The sequence below is a fragment of the Candoia aspera genome, chromosome 4, assembly GCF_035149785.1.
Source record: "Candoia aspera isolate rCanAsp1 chromosome 4, rCanAsp1.hap2, whole genome shotgun sequence".
Taxonomy (NCBI): domain Eukaryota; kingdom Metazoa; phylum Chordata; class Lepidosauria; order Squamata; family Boidae; genus Candoia; species Candoia aspera.
In genome coordinates this window covers 68,284,731-68,307,672 of record NC_086156.1, presented here as the reverse complement: position 1 = coordinate 68,307,672, position 22,942 = coordinate 68,284,731, and the positions used below count along the sequence as shown (strand labels likewise).

General features: G+C 42.4%; 2 protein-coding genes across 4 annotated transcripts in view; one reads left to right on the top strand and one right to left on the bottom strand.

Annotated features, from left to right (window-relative positions):
- HGSNAT (heparan-alpha-glucosaminide N-acetyltransferase) overlaps positions 1–14,255 on the bottom strand; it is a 43,448-nt gene extending 29,193 nt beyond the window's left edge. Inside the window, exons 1-4 of the mRNA XM_063300354.1 lie at positions 13,931–14,255; positions 10,674–10,789; positions 10,119–10,249; positions 9,192–9,313 (exon numbers count right to left, since the gene is read on the bottom strand). Of these exons, the coding sequence (XP_063156424.1) occupies positions 9,192–9,313; positions 10,119–10,249; positions 10,674–10,789; positions 13,931–14,021 (460 nt within the window). The 5' untranslated portion in view covers positions 14,022–14,255. The remainder of the gene's footprint in view (positions 1–9,191; positions 9,314–10,118; positions 10,250–10,673; positions 10,790–13,930) is intronic.
- POMK (protein O-mannose kinase) lies at positions 13,726–22,223 on the top strand. 3 transcript variants are annotated; one of them, XM_063300355.1, is made up of 3 exons: positions 13,726–13,889; positions 17,814–18,122; positions 20,090–22,223. In XM_063300355.1, the coding sequence occupies exons 2-3, from the start codon at positions 17,826–17,828 to the stop codon at positions 20,858–20,860; spliced, it is 1,068 nt and encodes a 355-aa protein (XP_063156425.1). In that variant the 5' UTR covers positions 13,726–13,889; positions 17,814–17,825; the 3' UTR covers positions 20,861–22,223. The 3 variants fall into 3 exon arrangements, with proteins under 3 accessions (XP_063156425.1, XP_063156427.1, XP_063156426.1); XM_063300357.1 differs by lacking the exon at positions 13,726–13,889 and adding an exon at positions 13,915–13,982; XM_063300356.1 differs by lacking the exon at positions 13,726–13,889 and adding an exon at positions 16,497–16,827.
- The last annotated feature ends 719 nt before the right edge of the window (positions 22,224–22,942 follow it).

Below are 22,942 nucleotides of genomic sequence, written 5' to 3'. Positions count from 1 at the left end.
AGGGGCACCCCCACCTACCTACCCCGTTCCCGTTTTTCGTTCTGTCAGCTATCATTCCAATAAACCAGAAATCCTTAATACCCATTAAGTGAGTCTGTGTCTTATTGCGAAGCGAGGCTGGCCCTGACATAAAAACGGGAACCACAAAAATTTTTTTTCCACCTGGTACCTATCCAACTCGTTTGTGAGGGACCCAGCCAGGCATGGAGAACCAGGAACCGAGGAGGCGCAACCCTTCGGCGCCGGGCGACGAAGCCCCGCTCTCGCAGGGCGGGATGCAGCTGAGGTCCGGGCGATGCAACGCCCCGGTAGGTATGGGACCCAGCTGGGGGGAAGCAGCGGGGGAGGGACCCACCCCGGCGCCCCGGAGCCCGCGAGGCACCGGGGGCGAGACGGGGGGACCCCCTCCAAACCTACAGGCAACCCCGACGGAGGCGCGAGACGAACCGCCACCCTGGGCGCTCGAAGGCGAGGGCGCGCCTGGCACCGCGGCGGGATCGAGGGACGACCCGTCCTCTACCACGGCCAACGGCGAGGGCGAGCGGAGCGGCGAAAACCCCGGCGGGACGCCAGGGATGGCGGAGAGGCTCGGCGCGTTGGAGGAAGGGATGCAGGCGGTGCGGCAGATGCTCCAACAGCTGACGGTGGCACAGGGACCCCGCGACGGAGGAGGCGCAGAGGCAACCCCGGTCGAAAGGCGGCAGGGCGAGTGGGACGGCGGCGACGGCGGCACCCGACCCAAGGAGCCCAACCGACGACCTGAGGCGCACCGGGAGGCGAGGCGGGGTGGAGACCCAGCGGACGGCGGCGACCACGGCGGGACCCGACCCCAGGAGGCCATACAACGAGCGGAGGCGCGCCCGGACGTGAGACGGCGGGACAACCTCGGCGGCGGCGTCCGGCCCCAGGAGCCCACCCCACGACGGGAGATACGCCAGGCTGAGAGGCGGAGGGACGACCAAGCGGGCGGCAACGGCGACGGCGGAGCCTGGATCCAGGAGCCCGACCGAGGGAGAACCCCCCGCCCTCCCCCACGAGCGACGGGACGAGTACCTTGCGAGGAGACCCAGAGAGAGGCACCAATGCCGCAAGAGAACCGGAGACACCCCGACCCGCAGCAGCTCCGGCAAAACCCGAGGCACGACGCAGAGGGGGCCAGGAGCCAGACCAGGACACCCGCCAAAGACTTTGGCATAAAGTTCGATGGGGACCCCTCGAAACTTTCCTTCTTTTTAACTAACGCGAGGTACTACCTCGAAGAATGGGGTCCCTGCTTCAGAACTGAGCGGGGCAAAATCAATGCCCTGGCTATAAAACTAAAAGGGCGGGCCGCCGATTGGTACGTCCAATTGTGCCAATCCGGCGCCCGGGCGCTGCAGGACAGCACTGAATTCCTGCAGGCACTAGAAAGGCACTTCAGGGACCCCCTGGAGCAAGAAAAGGCAAAAAGGGCGCTAGAGACACTTAGACAAAGCCCGCGCTCCGTGGCTGAGTATGCCATGGAGTTCCAAGCCCTAGCCGGAAAAGTAGACACGTGGTCTCAATCGACACTGATTGAGAAGTTCAAACATGGACTCAATTTAAACGTCCTCCGGTGGGCACTTGGCCGCGACAACCCCAGCTCCCTCACGGGGTGGATCCAGCTGGCAGCGGAAGCGGAGAACGCCCACGACACGTTCCTCCACGCAAGGAGGGAAACGCAACAGATGGCGACAGCGAGACCCCCACGCACCAGCGCAAGGCAGGTGAGGGCGAGACCCCAACCCTGGAGGGAGGAACGGGACAGACGCTTCGCAAAAGGGCAATGTTTTACGTGCGGCAGGGAAGACCACAAAGCAGCCGCATGCCCCAAAACGACGCCCAGAGAGAGCCCAAGGAGGGCACAAACAGCACCAACCCCAGCGCCGAGAAAGCGACCAGCAGCAAAGGGGGAGTACCGACGCAGACACGACCCCTACAGTTCGGAGGGGGAGGACAGCAACCCAGAAGAGGCGGCGGGAAACGACAACCACCTGGCCTAAGGGGCGCCGAAGGACAGGTGGAGAACACTGACAGGCGCTTCGACAAAGGGGTGAGTGAGGAATGCCCCACCCTCTACGTCCGTGTCACCCTCACCCATCGAAATAAAACCGAAAAGGTCTGGGCACTCATTGATTCAGGTTGCTCCAAAAGCCTCATGCACCCTGACCTGGCAGCCGCCCTCGACCTCCGCTGCTATCCACTTCAGCACCATTTGGTGTTCTCGCAGCTAGATGGATCTGCAGCGGGAGGGGGCCCGGTCACCCAATACACCGGAAAAACCGCGCTACGGCTCGGCAGCCACGAGGAAAAATTGGCTTTCATCGTGGCACCGGTGGGGCAACCCCGACTCATACTGGGGATCCCATGGCTCGTGCAGCAAAACCCAGTCATCAATTGGAGAACCAGAGAGATTAAGTTTGCTGACGGGTGCTACCAAGCACCGTCAGGGGACAAGGTTCCCCGAGCAGCCATGGGGGGGGCGACGACGACTGCAGAACACACAGAGACAGCTCTGCCAGAGGGACTGCCAACCAAATACGGGGAGTTCGCCGATGTTTTCGGTGAGAAAGAGGCGGACAAACTCCCCCCCCACAGAAAGACGGACTGTACCATTGAACTGGTCCCGGGGGTACCCCTACCCAAACCAAAAATATATGCTATGACCCAGCGAGAGCTAGCTACGTTAAGGGACTTCATAGACAAAAATCTGGCGAGAGGTTTCATTGAGCCAGCGAACTCTCCAGTGGGAGCGCCAGTCCTCTTTCGCGAGAAAAAGGATGGGACATTGCGGCTCTGTACAGACTACCGCGGGTTAAACGCAGCAAGCATTTCAAATAAATACCCCTTACCCTTAATAAAGGACATTTTGTCCCACTTGGTGAAGGGTAAGGTATTCTCCAAACTGGACATAAGGGAAGCCTACTACCGCATACGGATAAGGGAGGGGGATGAGTGGAAGACTGCTTTCAATTGCCCATTGGGGGCGTTTCAATATAAAGTACTCCCTTTCGGATTGGCGGGGGCACCGGGGGTATTCATGCAGTTAATTAATGAGGTCCTGCGTGACCACCTTTTTAAGGGGGTTTTGGTTTATCTGGATGATGTATTGATCTACACAGAAACAGAACGTGAGCACGAACGCTTGGTAAAGGACGTGCTCAAGAAACTTCGCAAGGCAGAGCTGTTTATAAAGCTCTCCAAGTGCGAGTTTCACAAAAAACAAATTGATTACCTAGGGTATAGGATTTCTGCTAAAGGGATAGAAATGGACCCCAGCAAGGTCCAAGCCATCCTGGCGTGGGAACGCCCACGCACAAGGAGACAGCTGCAAAGCCTCCTGGGATTCACTAATTTCTACAGGGGGTTCACGCCCAGGCTGGCAGAGACTATATTGCCCCTAACTAACCTGCTAAAAACTAAGGGCTTGGGGGACACGCGCAAATCGAGGAACCCGGGGGCGCTACTGAATTGGACAGCTGACTGTCAAACGGCTTTCGAGAGACTGAAAACCCTTTTCACAGCTGAGCCAGTGCTACAGCACCCCGACCCCACCAAGCCTTTTGTGGTGCAAGCAGATGCCTCCGATTTCGCCATCGGAGCCATCCTGCTCCAAAAGGACTCCGACAACCAACTAAAGCCCTGCGCCTACCTTTCCCGCAAATTCTCCGAGACGGAGCGGAGATGGCACGTATGGGAAAAGGAGGCGTTTGCAGTAAAAACAGCCTTGGAAACGTGGCGACACCTGCTGGAGGGGGCCTCCTGCCCTTTCGAGGTGTGGACGGACCACAAGAACCTGGAGGCACTCAGCACGCCAAAACGGCTCAGCCCGAAGCAGGTGCGATGGGCTCAGTTTTTCAGCCGGTTTAATTTCACGCTGAAATTCATACCGGGCAAGAAAAACTTCTTGGCAGACGCCCTCTCCCGACGACCACAGGACGACACGCAAGCCTCCGACATCGTAGGAACAGTATGGACCGAGAAACAGCTCGGCTGCCCAGCTGTCACGCGGAGCCAGACAAGGAATCAGCGCACGCCAGCACGAACGGCGGGGAGCGATCGGAGGGGACGCTCAATTTCACCGAACTGGCAACAAAGACTCACACAAGCACTACAGCAAGATACATGGTTGCAGAATAACCAACAACATGTATCTTTCAAAGACAATCTCGCCTGGAAGGAGAAAGCTTTGTACGTGCCCGAATCACTGCGGGGAGAAATTTTACACAGAGCACACGATGACAAATCTGCAGGGCATTTTGGGTTTGTAAAAACCCTCCACCTAACAAGGAGGCAATTTTGGTGGCCAAATCTGAGAAAGGACGTAAAAGACTACGTAAGCAACTGCCCCATATGTGCTACCACCAAACGTAAAGGAGGGAAACCCCACGGGCTGTTACAGGCGGTAGCCAGCCCCTCCCGGCCATGGGAAGAAATTTCCATGGATTTCATTGTGGACCTCCCACCCAGCCAAAGAAAAACTGTGATATGGGTGGTAAAAGACTATTTTTCGAAACAGGCACACTTCATCCCGTGCGCGACTATCCCCTCCGCACAACAGCTGGCACGTTTATTCCTAACACACATATACAGGATTCACGGCGCCCCCTACAGGTTGGTGACCGACAGAGGCACACAATTCACGTCAAAGTTTTGGCGGGAATTTTTAAAACTAATCGGAACCAAGCAAGCACTGTCCACTGCGTGGCATCCAAACACGGACGGATCAACAGAGATCCTTAACTCAACACTTGAACAGTTCCTAAGGGCATTCATAAATTATCAACAGGACAACTGGGTAGACCTACTACCTTTTGCAGAGGTGGCCTATAATAACGCAGTACACCAGAGTACTGGCCACACCCCTTTTAAGGTGGTCTACGGAAGAGATTTTGTACCGATACCAGAATTGCCGCAACCTGAAACCCTGCCCTGCTCACCAGACGATTGGGCGGCACAGCTGGCAACAACCTGGCCAGTCATCCAGACGGCTTTAGCAGACGCACAAACAACGTACAAAAAATATGCGGACAACCACAGGGCGGAGGCACCGAACTACAAAGTGGGAGATAGGGTCTACCTCTCCACTAAGTTCATAAAGACCTCACAACCATCGAAGAAATTGGCACCGAAATTCATTGGACCTTTTAAAATCATACAGGTAATCAACCCAGTTACGTTCAAACTGGAACTGCCTTACAATTTGAGACGGGTCCACCCAGTGTTTCATTGCGCACTACTGAAACCAACGAGCACATCCAAATGGCATGCGGAAGAACCTCCACCCCCACCCATAATGATAGACAATCAACAACATTTTGAAGTGAAAGAAATACTGGACTCAAGAAAACAAAGAGGAACACTACAATACCTCGTGAGATGGAAACATTTCTCACATCCAGAGTGGGTCCAGGCACGACACGTCATGGCTAGACAACTAACAAGACAGTTCCATGAGGCATACCCAGAGAAACCAGCACCATAGAACATCTTTGGGGGGGCAGTATGTCATGACCTCGTTGCAAGGCACAAAGAGCCTCACAACGTGGAGCATGATCATTAAGGAAAAGGGGGAAGGAGATAATCTTTCAGGAATTAAACCAAGCACCCAAGGACACCCACACCCATGATCCCATCAACACCTGAAAGGAGGGACGTCAGAGGAGTGAAGATAAGGAGCACATGGTGCCCCGGAGAACTCAACCGTTGCAGGAAGACAAAGAGGACACCGGGGAAAACGCCCACGCAGCCATCAAGGATCCCATCAAGAGGGATCGGGGCATTGAGGGGTGGGGAAGCCCGGGGAAATACAGGAGGGTATAAAAGGGGCACCCCCACCTACCTACCCCGTTCCCGTTTTTCGTTCTGTCAGCTATCATTCCAATAAACCAGAAATCCTTAATACCCATTAAGTGAGTCTGTGTCTTATTGCGAAGCGAGGCTGGCCCTGACACACTCCACCAGAGAGTAAGTACAATATGGGGGCCCTCTTGGACTCATGGTTCCTGCTTAAAGAACATGTGGCAGTCATGGCCAAAGGGATCATTGCAGGTCCATTTTCTGTGCCAATTGCACCCTTTTCCAGATCAGGAAGCCCTACTCTTAGCGACTCATGCCTTACCTACCTCCTGTTTCCATTACTGTAATGTGCTGTGCATGGGCCACTCTTAATGAGCATTTGGAAGCTGCAACTTGCCACAATGCAGTGGCGTGAGCAGTTTTGAGTGTTTCATAATACACACATATAAAACTGTTGCTACATGAGGTACACTGTCTTCAAGTGGGCTTCCAGGTGCAGTTCAAGGTTACCTGTGGGACTGTCTGTCTCCTGTTGTTTCTGCTTGTCCTGACAGAATCAACAGGGTGGGCATGCACTGGTTCCACTCTATTAAGCAATGCTGTCTTGGATCCAGGAGTCATGCCTTCTCTGTTTTAGCACCTGCCCTATGGAATAGCATCCTCCAAGAGATCAGGATGGCCATGACTCTGTTGGTCTTTCACATAGCATTGAAGTTCTAGCTGGTCCCTCAGACATTTTGGGCAAGGTTTTAAGCAAGCTAATTGATTTGTTAGGCTGTGTTTTTTTACTGATGGCAAATATGGAATGGTTTTAGACCTCAGGTATGTGTTATAATGATAGTCTTGGTTGTTTATTTCAATTAAATATATTGAGTTGTCTTTTGATTTTAATTTTCAATTCACTGCCTAGAGTCACTACTGTGAGATGGGCAGCCATATAAATTGTTTAAATCTGTAAATAAATAAATCATGTCTCTCCTCAGTCTTCTTTTCTTCAGACTGAACATCCTATGTTCTTTCAGCCTAACTTCGTAGGGCATGTACTGAAGTCCCTATATCATCTTTGCTGCACTCCTCTGAACCCTCTCCGTCAATATCCTACTATTCTACGGTGCCCAGAATAGTACACAGTACTTGAGATTTGGTCTCACCAGTGCCTAGCAGGGAGGAATGACTTCAGGCTTCATTGGCTACACTGTTTCTTCTGATGCATTCCAGAGCTGTGTTAGCCCTTCTTGCAGCTATCTCACACTTCTGATTCATATTTGGGAGTGCTCATTCATCAAACAGCATAATTAAAGGCACAGCTAGTCCTAATGGCTTGAAATAGATGTTATCAGCTTTGTTTGATAAGCTATCCAGAATCCTGCCTAACAAAAGTAGCCTCTCTATAACTATAATACATTGTACACAGTGCAACATAATCTGGAAACCATAACTAATAAGTTAGTAAGGCTGAATGACTCAAAACACTAGTGCCATGTCAGCAACATTGGCTTTTAATCTGCTACTCAGGTCCAGAAGTCATTTTCAGAGACCTTTCCAAGTGACCACCAGAGAACAAAGCATTCTTAGTGATAGCTTATCATTACAAAGCAAACATTTTTGACTGTCCTGAACTTTTTGAGATTTATATTGGTATTTTGAGATTCCTTAGCTTTTAAATATTTAAAAGTTTTAAATTATTTATTCATCTATCTCTGTCATGGTTTGTTTTATATAGTAATTCCATTTTTGCTGCTTATATATTTTAAACCACTTTATATCTGTTGGTCACAAAACTTTAAGACCAAATATAAAAATGCCTGTGATAATTAAACAGCTAAATATACATCCACAGAGTTTTATTCCAGTACCAGCTGTCAACCACACACTGCTCTGAGGTAGGAAGGGAGCAGGGGGAAAGATGCTTACCTTTCCAGTCATGTTTATTTATTTTATAATTGATTACATTAATTCTTTCATTTTCTTGAGCCAAGTGGACCACTCATATAATCACACACCATATGAGTTAGAAGGGTCTTACAGTTAGTAGTCTTCTAGTCCAACTCCTGTTAATCCACTAATTACCTTTAACAATAGCCATCCCTTCCCATTTGAAGACCTCCAATGGGGGGGGGGTAGTTTACCACTGTTCTAGGCAGACTGTTTTTCTGCTTAACAACTCTTAAAGTTAGAAAATTCCTTCTAATATTCAGCTTGATTCTATAATTTCAACCTATTGGCTCTGGTTCTATTCCCAGTTTCAACAGAGAACAAGTCCCAAACACGCTCCACTTTCTTCCTTTTAAAATGGAGGGCCAAGAATTGGATACAGGGCTTCAAGAGCGGCCTAATCAGCACAGAGTATAATAGAATGATTAGCTCCCATGATTTGGATGGAATGTATCTATTAATGCAGTTGAAATTTCGCTCATGTTCACCTGGTGATCCTAGATTCTTTTTACACTCAGTGTTGCCAGGCCAAGTCTCCCCAAGTCTTGTCCAATGCAGAACAATGCATTTGTCATAGCTGAACATAATGCTACTAGATATTATCTATTGTAGAAGCCTGTTAAAGTAATTTGTAATCGTGTCCTCTACGTCATTAGCCAATCCCCTTAGCATCATACTGAAAATCTGATAAACATTCCATTCCAATCTTTAGGTAATTTATAAAATGATGAATAGTACCAGATCAAGGATGAAACCCTGGAGGGCCTCACTTGATACTTCCATCCAGGATAATGGAGATTCATTTGATCATTCAGTTGCAAATTCACTGGTCCAATGTACCGTCTAGCCCTCATTTGTCCATCCATATCTCACCCCTCTTGTAGAAAGGCTCTGACTAGCAAACTGTGTCTACTTAGATTCAGTCCATGCTTTCAAAACAGATCTGAAGCCTCAACAGAGTGTCAGGCCAGCATCTATCTCCTTGCTCCTCCTAACTAAGTCTGAGATTGCTTTTTAAGCCCTTTTGAACTAGATTACTGAGAAAGTAAACGCTTTTGTTTCTTTTCTTATGCTACTTATCTTTTCCATCTCCAGCAGCTAATAAGCCTTTTAATGTGAAATCCAGGGTATGACTGTGCCCCAATTCAAGTAATTTCCATGTGTTAATTGTACCTTCTTGCTACTCAGATTAGCAAGTGTCGGAGACACAAGGTTGAACTGGTTCAGCAGTGACTGCAAAGTTAGTTGGTGGATTTCCACTCTGCAAGTCTTAGGCTCCTCTTGCTCATAGGATAGAGGGTGAACTGAGATGCTGCAGCAAACTTGAACAGTTCAAGCCAAACATGACTGTACAGCAACTAGTCAGTTTTCTAAATAAATTAAGTCAAGTATTAAGGCAACTAACAACAGTTAAGCCATAAAAATGTAAAACAACATACGGAGATAGCTGTTGAGGGGACTTTGGTTGATAACTATATCACATGAAATATTCAGGATGTTGCTGTGGAGATTCCTAATCCTTAAGGAATAGTTTCCATATTCTCCAAAATGATAATGAATCCTAGAGACAGCAAAGAGAAAAAAAATACTTGCAATGTTAGTTCAATATGTTAATCTGTTAGAACCACTGTGACAACATATTAACAGAATTATTAACAGAATTTGTGTGCTTGAAAGCTCAAAAGAGCTAAATATAAACTACTCTGTAAAACATGACCTCAAGATCTCATCCAGGGTTTTCTGAATGTGTTAATATTTCCATACACTAGGTTATCATGATTCTTAAGTTAAAGAAGATCCGTATGTCTCACACACAAATGCTATTACTGCTTACGAAGTTGGGAGATTCCAACATGATACATGTCCACTTTACAAGCTCTGTAGAAACAGAGCACTTTAAGCACTGTGAATATACTTGGATGTTTTCTTATTGATCTGTAAGCTTATGGAATATATGTGAATCTCTTCATTTTCTATTGTCTTTTGCTAACTTTCCTCATTTTATGCTTCTTTTGTCCTCTGCAGTGATTTCTATCTCTGTTTGTACCTAGTTTATCCTACCCTTTATTACCTCACTTTTTCTATTTTATTTCAAATTTCATTTTGCCTTTTCAAAATAGTTTTTATATGCTATAGAGTCAGCAACTACAGTTGCCTGTTGAACTTTGTTTACATATCTTTGTATAAAATTAAATAATATACTGAAATAGACATTTCAGTCCCTTTTTGGGTAAATTATCTAAATAAATGACTTACAATAACTCTGTGATTTCTCTAAGTAATAACCACATAGCAGAAATCTAAGCATCTCAAAGTCTACAGTCTGAGTGATTTTAGTACTGATCATACTAGCATAAAGTACTAACCTGCATAGTTCTTTTCCTTCGTTAGTATTATTTACCACCAAAGTGAGGGCATGCTGAGAATCAACAGCTACAACGTGAATTTCTTTGGATGTTCTATTCATTGGGACAGAAATCAACTCCTGTTTCAAACACTAGAAAGAAAAAAAAATAAAGATAATAAGAAATAGATTTGCCTTACAATAGATGAACCAACATTCTCAACTTTAAAATTAAAAGCAAATAGAAGGGTTACTGGATATGGAACAAACAAATTGGTTTGTTCTGAAAGACAGTTGCTGGGTAAAACTATACAGTAATATTCCAAGATTTAAAAATTACCTTGATTGTATATATTCAGTTATAGTATCAGAAATAAAATGTACTTCACTGAACTGGCTGTATATTTACTTGTGATTAGACCAGTTTTCTTCCAAAATTGTCACTCAGTTCAAACATGAATCATGGTTTACAAACCTGAATCGCAGTTTGACTCAGTGGATACACTGAATCCAGTTTGAATCACTTTATAGGTATTTTGATTATAGGATTCTCTCCTTCCCCCAAGACTATAGTTACCTCATAACAATAATCTGAGACCCAATAGACGGTCAAGTTCTCAGTGAGCAACTCATTATGAATTTGTAGTAAAGCTTGATTCATTTTCAAATTCCAGGAGGGTCGTCTGGATATATCTAGAGTTAAAAATGAAAGAGTGTTTTAATATTTATATATAAAAAATCAGAATTGGATATTTTTGTCTATTTGGTTTGAAAGAACTGAGAATCCTGGAATTGCTTTTTCTTTCTTGTGTACTCTGAGGCCTCAAAAAACATTTCGCAAAGGAAAGCATAATCAGCAATGTCATGTGATTGTTGTAGGAAGTTCTCTTTATACCCAGTGGCCTTGCCAACACAACAGTATAGTGCGTTATATAGTAATAACATAATTAACCAATATATTATAATAAAACAGCCTAGTAATATTATTGATGGAGCTATCATTAACCAAAATAGCAAATAATAAAAGATGGCAGCAACATACTAACTGCCCTCCAGAAGAGCTGTATCATAACTAACCTCCAGAAAATTGTGGCAGATGGGATAACCCTCACTTCTAAGTGAGGGCTACTCCATAAGACATCAAATGGGATGCAACAGAAAAACACCACCTTTCGCTTTTGCTCCTGTCCTTTCATGAAAATAGAGTGCATCTAAGAGCTGCTCCTGGGACAAAACATACTGGATTCTGGTTGGAGACTCTGGAGGTATCTACATGTCAGACTGTAAGGATTGCCTATTCTAAAACACCATCAGACTCATGAGCAGGATCACAAAGATATCTGATTTATTAAAGAATAGTATGCAGGATCACAAAGAAAGCTGAGAATGGAAAAAGCGCACCAAATGCAAACTAAAAACCCTCGGTACAAACGAGATCCCTCCCCCCGTAGAATCTTCCCAGGCTCACAATCCCAGGTGCTCCTAACGGTTTCTGATGGTCTGCAGGAAAAGTCCTCGAGCAGAGCACATAACCCAAACACATTCCATTGAAATGAACATAGATACAGCTCCCTCCCAACAAAAATGCATGTCAGCACCATGGCATGTGAAACGTTACAATGTACAGTGCACATTGAAACAGTGAACATGACACAGACCTTCTGTCAACCCTTTGAGGTAGGCAAGATCAGGAAATAGATTATTCAAGAATGACTGGAACTCTACTTTACTGAGATAGGCTACAGTAACAGAATGTTGAAAGGCTCACTGTGTTTTCCCTTCCTTCCCTCTTATACCCCAGGGAGTTAAGGCAGAGCCAGTTTGAGTTACTTCTTAATGTTTTCTTCATTTCCTGGACTTAAAATATTTTCCTCACTGTCACCACATAATTTCTCCAAGGTCTCTGTTGCTTTGCACACCTTCAGGGAAAGCTGGGTGAGGAAACAGGTTCCATAAAGACTGCTAGATCTCTACTTGATTGTTGCAGCATCTTGAAAGCCAGATAGGGTTTCTTTCTTCCCCCTTATACCAAAGAGAATCAAGGCAGAACTATCTTCAGCACCTTTCTCACCCCTTCTTCACTTTCAAGGCTAAGCTGATGTTTATGTAACCTCCCTTGCATTCCTTCTTCAAGATTATCTCTGTATTCTTCTTCACTAGGTACCAAGCCAAAGTACTAGTTTTATAAGTCAAAATCAACACTTTGAATTGCACCTAGAAACCAGTAGCACTGGTGTAACTTATTTAGTCTATTTAACATATCTATACAGTAATGTGCTTCTGCTAAGTAATATCTGCCTGTAAATGGGCTGCTTGTCATGCTCCCTGATCAAATGTTCCCAAGACATCTTATCAGACTTGCATCCATCTTACAGAAACCCATGTCAACCTGCAAATCGACCAGCAGGGAGGGTGAGCATGGTTGGAGTGTGAATCATCTTGTTTGGGCTAGCTGTTCTTCACACCAAGGTCATCTGAGAAGAACCGTTACAGCCATCTGCTGGATCAAGAAGGAGGTGCACATACCTAAGGGGGCAGTGGGGGGGAACATTGAAGTTACTGTGATTTTAAAATGTAAAAACACGCTGGATATTCCATTCGCAACTTTTTCTCTGTACTGAACGCTACGCTTCATTAAAATAGATTTATAAGCAGAAGCTTATGAGTCGTAACTGAATAAATGCACAAGTGTTCCAGTCATCACACTGCTTCTGTCCCAGCTGCAGTTTCCAGTGGCCCACAGTCTGTGGTATCCACATTGTATCTGCAATCCTTTTAACTGGAAATTCCAGGTTTTAGATAATCATTGCTTCATATCCTCTCCTTCAAATACTTTTCTGAGCATGAAGTTAATTTTATTTAAGGTTAAGAAATAAAGAATGAAGAATTTATTCATTTCTGAAAGTAAAAAATTAAGGGAAAAGCACTGATTACTGAAGAATGTTTTTTGAGAAAAACAAATGCTTGTTAAGCTGAAATCAAGTTCACAGGCAGAAACACTATTTCCTCATTTTTTATTTAGATTTATATATCAAGAAGATGATGGCTGGGTGACAGTAGAAGATGCAATAAAACCTTAGTGAGCAAATGATAAATAAGATTGATCGGAATTACCCACTGGTATAGTGCTGATGCATCTGGGCTACATTAGATAATCCACACAACCACAAGATGGAATCAAAGTGCTAATGGGTGTCCAGATTTTTTCACTCTTGATACGATATCCCTAAATTTTTAACATTTGCAAAATTGATGACTTAATTCAGACAAAGAAGCAACCTGGGATTTAGGGACAGGTAAGACATCGAATATGATCACTAGCCAAAAGCTGGAGGCTAGAATGAATACAACCGGCAGAAAAAGGCCTGATGATCCCTGCAGACCAGTCGTTAGTTAATGGTGAAGTACTGGTTCACAGCTTTTTTATTTTATGCTTGGATTTAAGTCCATTTCTAGTTTTTGAGTGTTGTGTTTTTAAGCACCTCCTAATGTCTTCAGAAAGTGAAAATACTAAAATAACTGAAACTGCAAGAAACCCGCGCCGTTTACGCCAGGAATGATGAAGCCGTTCCCTAAAAGCACGGCCTTCCCTCCCGTCGCTCCCTCCTCTCCCACTGATTGATTGATTCCCACAAACGAGCGAGCTCCTCTGGAAGGAACCTGTAATCGGACATCTCTTCGTTAGGCAAAGCAGAAAGTAAGGAATTCTGCGCCTTTAAAGGGCTCCTATTAGATCTGCTGGACGAGGAGCAGTAGAGGTGGCGGCAGGAGCGAACGAGGGAGCGCCTACGAGGTACAAGGGGAGATACTGCTGGGGGGGAAGACGAGGCTTACCGTGGGGCTGAGCTAAGCCCGACACAAGGAGGGCGACAAGCGCCCCCCCGAGGTAGGAAGCCGAGTGGCCCCGACAGCCCGACGCCGCCATATTTGCTGCCTTCCTTCCTTGCTCGCTTGAAGGCGGACGAGCGCACCGCTCTGCCTGGCCGCCCTCCCGGAGCAGTAGAAGGAGGCGGCTTCCTGCTCCCCACCCCCCGCGATATTTGGGAATAAAACAGGCGGGTGTCGCTACTGGATAGTCGCTCCAGTCGCCTCGGATAAATCGGTCTCGACCATTGGAGAAAGCAGGAAAGGCCGCGGAAACGGGGGTCGAGGAAGCGCAGTGACGAGGCTTAATTAATCATCCTTTTTTTCAGTCAGGCGGCTCTGAGCTTTGTCGTTCCTCATTCGCTTTTAAATGCTTCTACCAGTTCTGAAGTTCATTTTAAATCACTGCGGTAACATAATCTAGCGGTGCTTCTCAACCTTGACAAGTTTAAGTTGCGAGGACTTCAATTCCAAGAATTCCCCAGCCAGATGCTTAAAGTTGACAAGGTTGAGAAGCACTGTTCTAGAGAGTACATTTCCAAATACATACAATCTTAATTACACATTTTAATTCGACACTTACAAAATAAAAGGCAACAGGCTAGAAACCAGGAGTCTGTGAGTGCTGGGCCTGCCTTAGGCATGAAAGCCGGCTGGGCCAGTCACACTCTGTCAGCCCAACTCACCTCAGGGTTGTGGGGAAAATAGGAGGAGGAAGGAGTATTAGGTATGTTTATCACCTTGAGTTATTTGTAAAAATAATAAAGGGATGGAAAATAAATAAACTCTCAATCTATAGTACTGTTAACAGTGATCAACATTTAACAATTTATTTTAGTCTATACTGTATACTTCTGTCAGCATGTAGGTGGACCAAGGTCCACTTTTGCTGCACTCTTGTAGCAGTTCGATTAATTTCATTGGAACAATACAAATGATAATGCTTAAATTTAGGGTTCCCATGATTACAGCATTATTCTTGCTCCTAATTCAGTTTGGCTCATAGTGTTCTTTCCATCTCATATTTTAGATTGGGGTAAGAGCTCCATCTACCCTGAAATTATGACTTCTGCATTTTAAATAGTGGTTGAGACAAGTAGATCATTTTCTTGATAGTTGTCACTGTCTTGATCTTAATTGGTGAAATGTGCGCAGTACATACGCACTATTATGGTGCAAGCAAATAGGAAAACAGTAGCATAATATAATAAATAGGTATTTCAATTAATTCATTTTAGTAGTAGTAGTATATCTAAGAGGTATATTCAGGTATGTATCTTCTTTTATGTTATACCTTTGCTTTTCTGGATTTTCTTTTAGATTGCAGAACTGTAAAGAAGAGCCAATATTCTTTTTTTTCCATTACAAAAAGAAGCCTGTTATATCCTCTGTGTGTGTGTGATACTAGGATATACTCAGACTTTTCTTTTGTATCCTGCCTACAGGTAGTCCTCACTTAATGACAATTCGTTTAGTGATGGTTCAGACTTATGATGATGCTGAAAAAGCAACTTACAACCGGTGCTCCCACATAATAACTGTCACAGTGTTCCTGTGGTCATGTGATCACGATGTGGCCACTTGACAGCCAGTTCGCATTTATGACTTGCAGCATCCTGTGGTCATGTGATCACCATTTTTGACCTTCCCAGCTGGCTTCTGGACAGCAAAATCAATGACGAACCATGTGATTTGCTTAACGACCACATGGCTCGCTTAATGACCACTGCAAAAATCAGGCTGGATTCACTTAATGACTGCTTCACTTAGCAACCAAAATTCCAGTCTCCATTGTGGCCGTTAAACGAGGACTACCTGTACCTCAGTCTGCCAGTCTCCCTGAGCAAAATACAACAGTAGATATGAGTTGGTATGCAGTTAAGTGAAACTGTACATACACACGCACACACATATACACACATATGCTGGAATTCTGGTATGACTTGAAAGACTCCTATGATAAGGGTGATATTCTTTTGAAGAACCCTTCCTATCACAATATTGATAGTTCTGTTTTTCCTAATAATGAAAGAAGCAGTTAGTAGCAATAAAACTTTAATAATGAGGTCACCTAAAGGAGATTAATATATAAAAGAAATGTCTCTAGAGAACAAACATTTATGAGAAGTTATGAATTGCTTCATGTACCAGTGTCATACAAGCATTCAGGAATAATTTTTTCATGAAGAACATTCTTTTGCAAGTACATTGCTTGCTTCTGTACATATCCAGGAAAATATTGACAGAGGCGTGGCTCAGTGTAAAAATGGAGTAAAAATAAAACTCTACAATATATTGGGTGTTATGGGGAGGGAATGGTGGAAGGGTAAGGGGACCAAAGAACTAAGGAACATGCACTTCCAAGATCTGCATTTCTATTTTGCATTTTTATGTCTAAAAAAATCCACATTAGATTTAAAAAATGGATGAAAGGATAAAAAACATTCTCTGATGAGTAAAGGATACTGATATGTGGATGCTCTGAGAAGCTATGGTAATAAAATGTACATTTTGTCCATTCAAAGATCTATCTAGGAACGTGTCAATGTCCCTAAATGGTTGTATTGAAACTACAGAAGGAAACACACAAAAATCTCACTTTGTAGTAAAGGTCAACCAAATATATTTTTATCTTTCCAAATTTTCTTGTCATGAAGTAAATAGACATCTTTGCTCTGTTCCCTTCAGTGCAGTCAGGCTTTATTTTGATCTGAGTCTGAGTGTCTAAAACAACAGGGGTATGTGACTCTACACTGTTTTATCTCTATGTGCAAAGGACGGGCCACTCGTGTGGCCCAAAGCAGAGAATACTGGGATTTTATTATGCCGATGTTGATAAGTTTGTAAGCTGTAAAGCTAGGAAACAGGTAAGCGTAATACAGTACGACAAATTTACTGGATAATAGTTTCTTTCATTCTGCTTAGACATGCTGGGATGTTGCAAACAGGAAGGATTTTTTAATTTTTTTTTACTCATAGTTCTGCCTTCTTTTTTCCAAATCCTGTTTGCTCCTTTAAGATCTATGAATTAAGTTGGGCATTTCAGAAGAAATACATTCCATTACATTTTCTAATATCTTAGTTGGATCTGTATTAAATAATCTCCAAGAAGATGGATTTCCTGTAAACAGAAGTTGTGAAAACACTCAAAAGTCCTTAAGAAATTGTCAGATTTTTTTAAAAAAGTGAATTAGAAATGGCAATGTGTTCTGCATAAATTTATGTTTCTTTTGTTTTCATTATTTGCTTAAATTTGCAAATCTTTAAAATTTATTTGGAAGCCAGCCCTAGTGAATGCAACTGAACTTATTTCTCTGTAGTTGTGTATACCATTGACAGTAAATATTTCCTACTGAAATCATTAAAACTGGCAGGGCTTAAAATATTGGAATAGTACCAATGATGAGAACATTCATTAATGGTTTCTAACAGAGGTCCATAGAATTTGATAGCCGAACAAACATTATTGTTAATCAGGATATCATAAGATATTCACAAAATAGTAAAGCCACTATGTAATTTAGAAGAGCAGTAGCAGGACAGGGACAATCTTCTGCTTTCCTTCCAGCTCCACAAGGGGTATGTGCAAGTTTATTCCTTTTGTATATCTTCTCATGTTCTCCAGAAGGCAATGGAATATTTTGCTTCAGCAAATATAATTTGAAATTACCACATGAACAGAATCATTCATTTTCCAGGGGTTGTATAATTCATTTTTTTTTTGAGACCACAGTGTTGCACAAAAATAAAATCTTGACAGTATAAAAATTATTCTGAAACATCTAGCTTGGCTATCCTCTCTTTTGCTGGTTTGTTATATTCAATTAATAATTTGTTACTCTTTATTTTTCAGAAATTATGAAAGATGATAGTGACAACATGGATGAAAAAGGCTTATGATTTAAAAACTGATGTTATGCAAAAGCTGATCCTTTTAGCCTTGCTGTTGCTTTTAGCTGTGCTACTTCTGATCTTGTTCCTGTATCAATACCTCGGCAATGTATATTTTTCATATGGAGAATCCAGTGTTGAACAAAATTTCTGTCCACATGGCTACTTCAGATTAGGAACTATGAAGAATTGCTCATCATGGTTGTCTTGCAAGGCTATAAAAAGAGAAGTCCGTAAATTGAAACGTGTTGGTGAAGGTGCTGTAAAAAGGGTTAGTTTAACATAATGGATCTCAAAAATAATAAAAATATTATTCTGTACATTCACAAGTCACCCTTTATGACTACTGATAACCCCAATCTACAGAGAGATGCATAGGCATCCTCAGGATCCATCACTGTTGTCAAAATGATGAAAGTAATATTATACTGTTCTGTATAGGGAAGCAGTGGCACAACGCATTTACAAAAGGGGTGGAATTTGTCACATCAGCACATTACTTTTGTCACTTTCCCCTCCCCCCATGAAGATGCTGCTGAAGAAATGGGTGTTCTTAATGTTTCTTTTGGAAAAAGTTCTAAGTAACATGCTGTATGCATTTTTGTTTCACTCTACACCTGAAATCTGGTGAAATATTTTTGTAAGTAAATTGTGATGTCTAGAAATTTGGAAGATGTCTAGAAAGAAATACACATTTATGCATGTTTTACAAGTGCTTATAATAATAGTAAAGTTATTTACATTTACTGAAGCATTTATTTCTAGACACTAAAATGTCAATACTTCACATTCTTGAGATATGGCATAAACGTGATCTTTGCTAAGGTTTTCTTGTATTGCTTACATCCAATTGGTAGTGATTACTAATATAATGATAAATGAACTCACCTCTCTTAAAGGCAGAATTGGCCCTGCCAAACAGTGCTATTGCCCCCCAGATTAGAAAACAATTGAATTTTAATTCCTAGCTGCTCCTTTCATCTTCTTTTTCCACTTAATTGGGAAAAGAAGAACTCAGTGGAATCCCTTTATGCTTCTTGGCTTTAGTAGATACTGAGCATGACTGAGCTGAGCTTTAGGCAAAACCCACCCATTTCAGAAATACAGAAAAATATTCTAAGCTCATATTCTGAAGGAGGCAATTGGAAGTTCAGAAATGTAAATAAGGGTATATTGGTTGTTCAGTCGTTAAGTGGTGTCCGACTCTTTGTGACCCCATGAACCATAGCTCGCTAGGCCTTCCTGTCCGCGACTGTCTCCCAGAGTTTACTCAAATTCATGTTCATTGCATCGGTGATGCTATCTAACCATCTCATCCTCTGCTGTCCCCTTCTCCTTTTGCCTTCAGTCTTTCCTAGCATCAGGGTCTTTTCCAGTGAGTCCTCTCTTTGCATTAGGTGGCAAAGTATTTGAGCTTCAGCTTCAGTATCTGTCCTTCCAACGAACAGTCAGGGTTGATTTCCTGTAGGATTGATCTGACCTTTTTGCAGTCCAAGGGACTCTTAAGATTCTTCTCCAGCACCACAGTTTGAAAGCATCATTCCTCAGCGCTCAGCCTTCCTTATGGTCCAACTCTCACAGCTATACATTACAGTATAAGGGTATATACTGTACTTTAATATATAACTATCTGTAGAATAAAATCTGGGAATGTGTGTAGGTATAACTACTGTAATACAAATATTTCTGGTTCATTTTTGGAAAGTTCTCCATATCAGCTTGCCATGATTATAGTACTGGATTTGGCCCACCTTTATGGGCAATGCAAGCATTACTTAAATGGTGCTAATTAATCAATTCTATTATGCATATTCTGTTTCAAAATAGTGAAATGTAGTGACCTTTGTTATAATTGGATGCTTAATAAGGGTGTGGATCACCTCAACTCATAAAATGAATAGCATGATTAAATAATAGAGAACATTAGTGGCTGTGTTTGTGATATCCATTCATATATGAGAGCCAATTTGGCCTAGTGGTTAAGGCAACAGGCTAGAAACTAGGAGTCTGTGAGTTCTAGTCCCGCCTTGGGCGTGAAAGCCAGCTGGGTGACCTTGGGCCAGTCCCTCTCTCTCAGCCCAACTCACCTCACAGGGTTGTTGTGGGGAAAATAAGAGGAGGAAGGAGTGATAGGTATGTTCTCCACCTTGAGTTTTTTATAAAAATAATAAAGGCGGGATAATCAATCAATCAATCAATAAATAATCAGTCCTCTTTATTTCCTCTTTTTTTTGTTAGGTTTTCCTTTCTGAATGGAAAGAAAACAAAGTAGCACTTTCTCAGCTAACTGTGCCAGAGCTACAAGAAGACTTTATTCATGGGCTTCAGATGCTAAAAAAGCTACAAAGCAAGCATGTGGTCAGACTCCTTGGATATTGTGAAGAGGAGTTCACAATTCTTACGGAGTATCACCCATTTGGGTCCTTGAAGAATATGAATGAGATACTGAACCTTCCAAAATACAAAAATTATAATACATGGCATAACAGGTTCCTGCTTGCCATAGGCTATGTGAGCATTATTCATTTTTTACACAACAACCCCCTTGGTACTTTTGTTATGTGTGACTCCAGTGATTTGAATAAAACACTGTCACAATACTTGCTGACAAGCAACTTTCGTGTGGTTGTGAATGACTTGGATGCCTTGCCCCTTTTGAATAGGAGTGCTGGTGAATTGATCAAGTGTGGCCATCAGGAACTGGAAGGTGAATTTGTTGCTCCTGAGCAGCTTTGGCCATACGGAAGAGAAGTATCTTTTGAAGACAATCTTATGCCTCCATATAATGAAATGATAGACATATGGAAAATCCCTGATGTTTCTAACTTCCTTTTGGGAGACATTGATGGGAGTGATCTTGTCAGATTTCACTTATTCAGCATCCATGCAGCATGTAAAAAGAAGGCATCTGAAAGACCTTCTGCTCAGATGGTATTGGACACATATAAAAATGTACTTGCCTCACTTGTGAAAGAAGTAACCACGTCCAATACAAGGGACATGTTATAAAAAGATTAATAGAATGCTTTGATAGCGTAACTAATATTAGGTAGATTGAGCGTCCATTGTTTGATTTTTCCTGTTCTGAAAAGTAGCTGAGATGGTTAAAATATAAGCATAAATGGGGAAATTCTCAAATAACTTCTTCAAATGTCTGTCAAGAATTTGTATAGAAAATGGAACAAAAATGTATGCTTGAAAATGCAAATTACTTTTTTTTCATATTTAAATTTAAAATAAAAATTCCTGAATCATGGTAGAACTGGTGCACTAAAGATCAATCATTCGATAGAGGCAATCCCACTGGCTCTTAAATTTATAATTGCTGATTGTGCATTTCTTGTCTTTCGCATTTTTTTTAACCACATCCCCATTAACCTTCATCTCTGTCCTAGTAAAATTGCTCCTTGGGTTTTGATTCCATCAGAATGTAAATGTGGTCTTGAATAAGTTGTGCTAGGATCTGTTTCATGTTATCAATACATGTAGAGTGAACAGTTTAGTATGTAGTTACAACAGGTGCAGGAATGTTATGGTTTCAGATATAACTATTGTGGCCTAAGGAAGCATTGCTGCTCAGTTAAGGTAGTTCAAATGGAAACAAACCAGTGTACAAATTCCATGTTTCCTTGTAACATTAAAGTAAACATCTGTTATTTCCATGAGAATACCAATATGAGAAGGTTTTAATCTTTTGGCAAATGCACTGTTTCCAATCTATAATGATATAAACCCACTCCAAGAAATGCTTTGAAACTCGAAATGAACTTAAGTGGGAGAAAACAGTGCTGATTGAAGCCATTTTTCAGGTACTGTATTGAGTGGATAAACATTTTCCCAAAGGATGAATGTTTTCAGCAGGAAGTCATGTTTCCCATGAACACTACTTCATATGTTACCTAAACAGTACTGTAAATCTGTGTACCAAACTGTGATAATGTACCATTAAGAGAATATTATTTACAATACACCTGTTATTCTTAAGTTAGCCCTTGCACATTATACATTTTGCATGTTTTCCATATTGAATTTATAGAGAGAAATGTCTTTAAAATTATTACATGCGGCAGGGATGGGCAGAAGGTTAATCTGAATCTACTGGTAGAATTTCTAGCTCCTAGTTATTTAACAATAACATTCTCCCTAAATTTTTGGATAAAATAAGAAATTTTAGACAGCCAGGAATTACTTTTCTTGTGGAAGGACTATGAGATCAGCTCAGATCTGCTATTCAAAATAAATTCCAGGCTTCTTCCTTCCTAAACTCTTAAGTATATGTCTTTTGGAACAGGCTTCAGAATCAAAGCTTATCCTGATGTTTGAGAAAAGCAGTACTTTTTAATTAATCTTAGAAAAGAGCAATAAGTCTTCAAGGGCAATTAAAAAAAAAGAATAGTAGTTGTGCTAGGTCTGGAGAAAATATCCAGCCAAATTACATTAAAAAGTGAGTTTTAGTGCCCGCCTTACTGTATCCTATATGTTTCAAGAGGATTGCACAAATGTAGAATTTGAGGAAGTTCTGAAAAGACACTTTCAGGCTCAGAAAAGTTTGTCTTTTAGAGAATCTTAGCATAAATGATCTGATGCCCAAGCCAAAGATCAATCTAGTCCAGATATTCACAATCTGCTAACTGGAGATAGTAATACTTATCTTCCATGTATCTGGAAGCCCTAGGAAACAAAAGTTTTCCACCATAGGTGGCCATATGAGAGGTTTTTAAGCAGGGCATCAAAATAACAAACCCTTGTTTTGTTTTGCACCCAAGCAACTAGTAATCAAAGGGATGTTACTTTTAAATCAGAATGTTCCATCTAACTTTCTTGGTTAATAACCTCATTGTCCTTTAATTTGTCTAATTCCAGATTATTTCTACATGTTGTGAGATCAAATTCAGTGAGTTAAAGACACATGAATTACTTATTCTGTATGGCAAAATTCCATGAATAGTAAAATCTAAATGAAAATTAAAGTTTTACTTTTAAAATTCTCTAAAGCAAGTCTTTTGAGCAAATATTTTCAAAGAACAGCTTATAAATATTTACAAAAGTTTTATCTAACAAATTAAAAGCAGATAATGTTTAATAAATTGA